Source organism: Carassius auratus, unplaced genomic scaffold, assembly GCF_003368295.1.
Source record: "Carassius auratus strain Wakin unplaced genomic scaffold, ASM336829v1 scaf_tig00216934, whole genome shotgun sequence".
Lineage (NCBI taxonomy): Eukaryota > Metazoa > Chordata > Actinopteri > Cypriniformes > Cyprinidae > Carassius > Carassius auratus.
Genome location: NW_020528804.1, coordinates 205411 through 213906, shown reverse-complemented (window position 1 = coordinate 213906; position 8496 = coordinate 205411). Strand labels below are relative to the sequence as shown.

Genomic DNA, 8496 nt, shown 5'->3' with positions numbered 1-8496 from the left:
ACATTAGTGGTCTCCATTCTCAGATGGGAGGTCGAATCGAAGGTCATGAAGGCCTTAGAAGGGGTAACGCCTCCGCCCGATTGCCCACCGAACCGGTTATTTGTGCCTGAGGAGTATCGGTCTGAAATCATTCAGTGGGGTCATTGCTCCAGTATAGCTTTTCATCCAGGAGTTAATCGAACCAGTTTTTTGGTTAAACAATGATTCTGGTGGCCGTTAATGGCTCGTGATATCCGTAGTTTTGTTTTGGCTTGCTCTGTTTGTGCCACTGGTAAGACATCCAACCGACCCCCTGATGGGTTACTACAACCGCTGTCAGTCCCTTCTAAACCCTGGTCCCACATCAAGCTAGATTTTGTTACCACCCTTCTGCCCTCCCAGGGCAAGACTGTCGTTTTGACGGTCGTCGACCGGTTCTCGAAGGCGGCTCATTTTATCGCCTTGCCCAAATTACCTTCAGCCAAGGAGACAGCGGTTGCTGTCATAGATCACGTCTTTCGTTTGCATGGCCTCCCGATGGACGTGGTCTCTGACAGGGGTCCCCAATTTATGGCAAAAGGCCTGGTCCTCTCTCGTCCTTCACTGTCGTCGCTCCCGTTTTATATCCTTCCATCTCCTCTGTGGGACTTGAGACCGGTGGTGGGTCGCAGGTGTTGCTCATTTCCCAATCACTCCACCTGCCTCGCTCGTTCCACATCCCTCGGCCCCACCCCACTCGTCACAAAGGCGTATCTTTGATTCTCGCTGTTGCCACTGACACCACGTTGTGGAGATTGCTGTGCTTCATTGTAAAAAGCGAAACTATTTTGTTTGGTCTTCCAAAAGAGGACACAACTAGAAATCAGTGGTTAAGTTGTATTTACAACACAGTTCCAGAACAGTTTTGTTCTTATACAAATTTAGTTTTGAATCTTACATTCTGTTGTCTGTACCATTTGTCTGTATCATATGTCTATGACACATCAGCTACAGTTTGTACAAAATACAAGTACACCATTAGCACAACATAAAAAAGACAGTTGCGAAGAACTACTAAAGTACTGGATTTATTTTTGATAGAAAAGGTTTTGCTTACAGAAAAATACAAACCTTTGATTTGATCAGTGCTTAATAAAATTCTAAAACAAATAAATACCAAATACATATACATAAATCATTCTTATTTACTTTAAAACAAGAACAAAATAATAGATTTACAAGGCATTGTAGAGGTGTCCATTCACATGAATCAGATGCTGTGTGCATAGATAAAGTCCTGTAGATATAGACAAGAACAGGCAGCTTGGTATTAAAATGAGCTAACGTGTCTGCTACAGGATTAAAAGACTAAGGTAGAAAATATCAGTTATTTCTGTTACTTTACTTTATATAACATTTGCCTCAGTAGATAATGTGGTGGTAAACACAAAATAAACCAAATTAACAATTTCCATTGTTTTACCGTCAGGAATGAACAAACACTGATTAGTTTTAAAGTCTTTCGGTTAATGATTAACATGTTTGGTTGAAACATAAACACTAGTTGATTAGTGATTTCACCTAAAAATACAATAGCTGCATAACAGTAAAGACCTAATTTCACAGTGCAGTTGATTTAAAAAAGCTCTGCCATTTTATAATGCTAAATTACATTTGCTACAGGCAAGTCAGCACTGAATGTGGACCTCATTCTGTAAGTTCAGTATTTATATGGAAACTGAAGGAAATATAGCTGAAATGTAAGTGTATTTATTGTGATTGTGATTTTAGCATCACTAATGCATGTTTGAAACGCTGATTCTCTCATACCTGAAACTTATCTGTCTTTTGCCCACTCGGTAAACATAAAGAAAGAAGTGTTTTTAAGAAGAGCTGGAGACTTAACCAGAGAATGAAAAATAATACCTTTCTTGTTACTAAACCTTGATTTCCCTCTTTCTCATCTATTCTCTTGGAACAGTTTAGAAGCATGGAAATGGGAAATGCTGTGTTCATTTCCCTTCTTCTAATACCCTGATATCCTTCCTCATCTCCCATCAGCCTCTATTAACACACACATAAGAAATCATCAGTCCTCATAATCGGTCACAAGGCCCTTAAAACAAAATTAAATCCTTCTCTCACTCTCTGTTAATTCACTTTTCTTATTTCTTCTATTAATCCCTAATTAATAAACCAAAATTGTCTTTGCGAAGTTGAACTGAGGCAAATTCTGATTTAAAAATATAGTCAGGCCCGTCGCGACAAGTCAGGCAAACCAAGCAATTGCTTGGGGCCCGGAGCTGGCCTGGGGCCCCAAGACAATGACTGGTTAAGAATAAAATGCAACGACACTGTGTGAGCGCCCCTTTGATCGTCAATGCAGTAACGTGTAATGACACTGTTATCGGTATCCCCCTCAAGGGGGCCCCTCTCACTGAGACTTAGGTCTCTGCAGAGCAAAAGTGGGCGTTTGTCACCATGTGGGTGTTATGCTAACAGTGAAATGGTAAAACGTACTTCACAGGTAATTTCAGATTTTTTTTTTCAATTATTTTCCCAGCTACACCATCAACTTCCTCCTCAACATCAACAGATGCATCACTTCTCAGTGCTGATGTTTCCTCTATATAGCCAAGGTACCACAAGCTCTATAATTATAGCTGATATTCTGTACAGCCCAGAGTTTAACTGATAAGTATGTGCTGTCATATTATTAGAAAAAAAAAAAAACAGTGCAAATCACTATTGAATTCCAACCAAACTATATTTTCAAGCAGTATTTGCACTGTAAACCTTTTTTATTTATATAAAGTGTGGGTGAACTTAAACTGTATGGCTATGCTGTAGTTCCTGTAGGCTTTGCCTGCGTGCGAGGGTAGGGGGGCCTCTATGTCCATTTTGCTTGGTGCTCCCAAATTCCTTCAAACGGCCCTGAATATAGTGATGTGGCGTAAAGATCAAAAGTAGAAACCAGAAGACTGAAGTTTCTATTATCAGTTTTAGAGCAGGACTGAAGCTACTGTGTGTCCAGGAATGAAGCATCAATGAAGAGGAATTCCAGATTCATCTCTCAGTCTTCAGCAGGAACTGGTCTGTAGGTTGCTCTCGGTGAGGATGGAGGTTATGCTGGAATGATCATACAATCCTTCATCATCATCATCATCATCACAGCTGAGCACTGAAGACTCCAGAGCTGACTGTCGGGCCTGTTGGATCTTCCTCCTGATGAAAAAGAAAACAATACTATTTAACAATAGTGTCTAAGAAAAAATAATACAATTGCACTTTTTTGAACAAATTCTTGTGTAAATCTCATTTGGGATTGAAAACGTCTGTTGTAGGTAATGGTTCCCTGGGAAAGAAGGGCGTGAGTGTGGGAGCACACATTTATGTTGTGTATTCATTCGATTTTAGCCTTGATTTATATAATCTTCAGAACCTACAAGAATGTACTGGATGATTGACGTGTCACAAGTTATTTCCTCACTCAGCTTCTGTGGTTTTGGTTTGTTTTGTGGCTGCATCACACTGAACCATTATCTTCTCTCTTAGTCACACACACATACTTGAGTTCATTCTCTAGTGCCGTGACTTTGGACTGCAGCGCCTCCTTCTGTTCCTGCATCTCCTCCATTTCTCTGATGGCCTTCCTCCTCAATCCCTCCAGCCGCTCTGCTTCTGCCTCTCCTTCATCCACCTGCCTCTTCAGAGCCTTCACACGCAGAGTCAGCTCAAGAACCACACAGCATTAAACACAGAAACACTCCACGGGTCTCTAACACACACCGATCATCACACACACACACTGCTCTATATGCATATGTAACGTGTGTATTCTTCACCTGGTCTCTCTGCTCTGTGTGCTGCTGTCTCTCCTCATCCAGGGTGATGTTCAGCTCCTTTAGTTTCCTCTCCAACCGTCGCTGAGAGGACACCACAGAGCTCTTCTCTCTGCAAAAACACTTAAAGCTATGTGCTTGAAATGTAGGATGTCCTGAAGTGTTTTGGGAGTTTTCTTATGCTCTGAGATCAGATGAGTTCAGATAAATAGTTTTAATGTGAAATGTTGCAGAGCAACTATAATGATTTGCAGAGGATCAGTGCTGCCTCACTCCCGTTTATATTTATTAATCTTGTAAATGTGTTTCTGTCTTGCAAACTTGTTATTTAGATCCATAATTTGTCAGGATGATCAGAAGCATCAATGGGTTCAAATGAGTTAAAAATTATAAACAAAGCAGCAATATTTTGCATTGTATGTTTTCCAGAAAAAAGTGTGTCAATTCTCATAAAAAAATACAATAGAGAGAATAACTTAAGTCATATGCTGGAACACAAATATAAGTCTCTTTTCAGAATAGTTTATTGCAATACAAACATTATATCAAAGAATATGTGCAGAAAAAAAAAGAAGTAAATCCAAGAGTCATTCCACAGAAGAGTTGTCATTATGTGTCTCTTACAGTGTGTCCTGTATAAAAATGCATCACAAGCTTGATACTGTCACAATACACTCGGAGAGCAAGGAACGATGAGTTCTTCAATATGTATTTTAATAATTCAATAGTCCAATCCAAGGGGACCGACACATGGGAAGACATTCAGAACCGACCAACACTGATTGAAAGGGCTAGGGCTTTTAAACACCGGGGGCATGTTCAAGTTCAAAACGGTGTGCAACGTTTTGCTACGGTTTCCGGTTTGAACGTCATGTTTCCTGGAAACGGCGTGCACCGGTGTACAACGGGGTTTGAGATGCGTTTTCTCTTGTTTGGTGGGTGTGTCAGAACCAAATTAATCAAATTAACACAATCAACGGAAACAGAAACTGGATCACAGAGAGCAAAAACACACATAACCCTGACAGTTATGTTTTGTCTTTTAATAGCAATCAACTGTTCTGTTATTCGTCATTCAATTAAAAAGTGAACTTTTGCGATAGAAGCAGCATGAAATTTCATATTAAAGAATTTGCCCCAGATTGAGAGTCATTCCTTATGTAAAGAAAACAACAACAACAAAAGCACATTAAATATCTGTCCTCTGCTTTACATGCAGGAGCTTCTGTTTGTTCACAGCAACTGTTGGAAGATAAAGTAAAATAATAATAATAATTTATTATATTTTTTTTTATTTGATTTGATTTGATTTATTTGACAATATATTTAAAACAAGTACAATCAAGCCCAAAAGACCAATTCATACACATCTTTAAAAAGAAACTGTCGAGGATAAAATACACAAAAAAGCCATAGGCTTATTTCCATTGTGGTCCACAGAATTCAAAAATGGACGAGCAGTTCATAATGGGAATGAGATCAAACAACAGACATCATCATATAATACCTCAAACATCGTTAAAAAGACATTTTTTAACTTCTCTTCTAAAAAAACCTTCTTCTTGAATTTGTTTTAAGCAATCAGGCAATTCATTCCAAGCAACAGCGCTAGAATACAAAAATGAATTCTTCCCATTTAAACTCTTTATACCGACACAAGTATATATAGTTAATCCTTGACCTTGTAGAAAAACTATGAATATCTCTTATGAAAACATAATAATCACACAAATACTTTGGAACATTTCCCTGTAATATTTTATACACCATCAACTTAAGAAAAATTACCCTCTTGTCCACTTTTAAAAACCCTATTTCCCTAAAATGATTAGTATTTAAATGCATTTGTGGATGAAGGCATAGAATAATTCTACACAACTTGTTCTGAGCAGTCTGTAATTTAATTTTCACTCGTTTCGTAGAGCCACTATACCAGAAAGTTGCTGCATAATCAAAATGTGTTTGCACTAATGCACCAGCTAACATTTTTAAGGTTTGAGTATCTAAGTAAGCAGCCGGTCTTCCTAAGAATTTTATTCGATTACATACTTTAGAATGAACTTGAACAGCCATACTATCCCCAGTTAATTTATCATCCAAAGTACATCCTAAATATTTCACTTCTTGCTTAGCAGTCATCGTCAAATCTCCAACCCTCACTTCTAATTTGGAACATTTTCTCAATTTAGCCGCAGAACCAAATAAAATAGCTTCAGTTTTGCCTAAGTGTAAAATCTGTTTATTTTGAAAAAACAGTTGGATGCTTCCGCAATCTCTCTACTTAATTAATTTTCTATTATTTCTTTCTTCTCATCAGTAACAATTATTGTTGCATCATCAGCATATAATAGAAGGTGGCTAGAACAGGCCATTTTTAGATCATTTATATACATTAAAAAGAGTAAGGGTCCCAATACGCTGCCTTGTGGTACACCACAAGAGATGGGTAAATTATCTGAAAACACTCCGTTTAAGTCTACCATTTGACACCTATTTGAAAGATAAGAGTTAATCCATTTACATGTTTTAGAGTCAAAACCCATAGCATTTAATTTTAATAGCAAAATATTATGGTCAACTGTGTCAAAGGCTTTCTGTAAATCTAGTAATACCATTCCACTTAATTTACCTTTATCCAATTCTTTCTTTATGTAATCTGTCAAATACAAAATTGTTGTTTCAGTGGAGTGCATCCTCCTAAGTATGACTGAAGTTCATACAAAATATTACATTTAAAAATATATTCTTCAATTTGGTCAAATAAAATCTTTTCAAACACTTTGGATAAAGAAGATAGAATTGAAACAGGCCTATAATTATTACACTCAAACCTACTCCCTTTCTTAAACAGGGGGAAAACTCTTGCTTGTTTTAATTCATCAGGTAACTTAGCTTGGCCTATAGAGAGATTTAAAATATGAGTGACCACAGGGGTTATAAAATTAGCTGAATCTTTAATAAACCTTGCTGGAATATTATCTAAACCTGTCGCTTTATTGCATTTCAGATCTGTTAATTTCTTATAAACTGTAGACTCATTTACCTTATTAAATGAAAAACCGCCTAAAGTGACACCACACTTAGCATAATACTCCTTTACTAATTTGTCATTATATAAACTGGCCTGAACTGGTAACTCCTTTATCATGCATATTTGCATATGTGTGCAGCATAAACAGTATATGTGTGGGTCCATGTTATCAAGTTATATTATATGAATTTATTATATATATCTTATTGAAATGTATTATTATTATTATTATTATTATTTATAAAGTTTATGACAGATGTAAAATTAATTACTTAACTTACGGTCGTGATTCAGTTGTTATGTTCCTCTATAAAACAGAATGGACCATCAAACCCTGCAAGTAAAAGACTTTTATTAAATACACTTCATCAAATACACTTATTGCACAAGAGCTTACTATGAATATCACTGACCTCCTGAAATGTTGGAATAATATACAGTTGTCCAGCAGTTCAAATCAACTAAAAATTGATAAAATAAGTACTTTACTATCTGATCAGCTATCATAATGTGACTTTCATTCTGACATGAGGACCCTCATCACCAGGATGTAATGATATGAGCTGTGTGTATGTCATGTCTTATAGCAACACACTCAGAAAACTTAAAACATTACCAGTTGTGGACTTACTTTGACTTGTGGTTTTGTGACTTTGTTTTTGGAAATAAAGAATGACACAGATGGTCAGTGATATGAGGACACACAGAGACACTACTGTGGTCATCACTAATACTGTCAGATAAGTTTCACTCTCATTGTTCTTGGCTTCAGTTTGCCCAGCCGTATTGTCAGCAGCTGTGGTTGGAGCATCTGTGATCACTAGAAAAAGAGATACTTAAATGAACATTAGTCAGACTGATTTTTCTTTTAATCAAATAGATTCAGTACCTGTGGATAACAATGTAGTGGAAAGTTTTCCCAAAATTGTTGAATAAAATGTTTTATCATCTGTAATCAAAATACAAACAACTTTTAAATTAAGAAATGCTTCTATAATTTCATACATATTCAAACAGTAAAACAAATGTTAACCCATATCTTCCAGCTGGTATAAAAACATTAACAAGCTTGTATAAACTTTTGAACATTTATATCTTCTATATTAACAAAAAGACAGTTTAACCACAGGATATAATCACCACAACATGATTTTAATCTAACCCCTACCTACATATATTTATATTAACTTAAATATTTATCATATTTATTAACACAATAATCTAAAAACACTTTGACTAACCCATCACAACAATTCACATTTATTAGCATAGCTTAACTTAATCTTTCAGTCTAATCGATGTCTGTCAAAGAGTCTGGTTTGAGTCTTTAGGGTTAAAAATATTGAACTGAAAACACACCTTTCATCACCAGCTTCGTCTCATAGCAGGTTTTTTCATTCACTCTGCACCGATACCACAATTGATCAGTTTGTACTGCATTCATTATATGCAAAGATCCGTTGTTTAGTTGTTTCGCTCTCATGTACAGGGGGTCCGGGGGTCTCTCTGTGCTGCTTGAGGGCTTGTATGGAGCACTATACTCTAATATATCTGTTAATTGGTGACCATTACCAACTTTCCAAGTGACTGGTGCAGTTCTGTTTTGTAGAGGATGTTCAGAGCATGGCAGCAAAACTGAAGAGTTTATCATTGCATGGACAGGGT

General features: G+C 36.8%; 1 protein-coding gene and 1 long non-coding RNA gene across 2 annotated transcripts; both read right to left on the bottom strand.

The window, feature by feature from the left end:
- Positions 1–2899: 2899 nt before the first annotated feature.
- Positions 2900–6952, bottom strand: LOC113099379 (cingulin-like). The gene is made up of 4 exons (XM_026264375.1): positions 6925–6952; positions 3804–3955; positions 3528–3691; positions 2900–3183 (listed from the first exon to the last, which is right to left on the bottom strand). The coding sequence occupies exons 1-4, from the start codon at positions 6950–6952 to the stop codon at positions 3039–3041; spliced, it is 489 nt and encodes a 162-aa protein (XP_026120160.1). The 3' UTR covers positions 2900–3038.
- Positions 6953–7485: 533 nt separating this feature from the next.
- LOC113099384 (uncharacterized) lies at positions 7486–8229 on the bottom strand. The gene is made up of 3 exons (XR_003289399.1): positions 8191–8229; positions 7721–7780; positions 7486–7651 (listed from the first exon to the last, which is right to left on the bottom strand). It is a non-coding gene; the product is annotated as an uncharacterized LOC113099384 (long non-coding RNA).
- Positions 8230–8496: the final 267 nt, after the last annotated feature.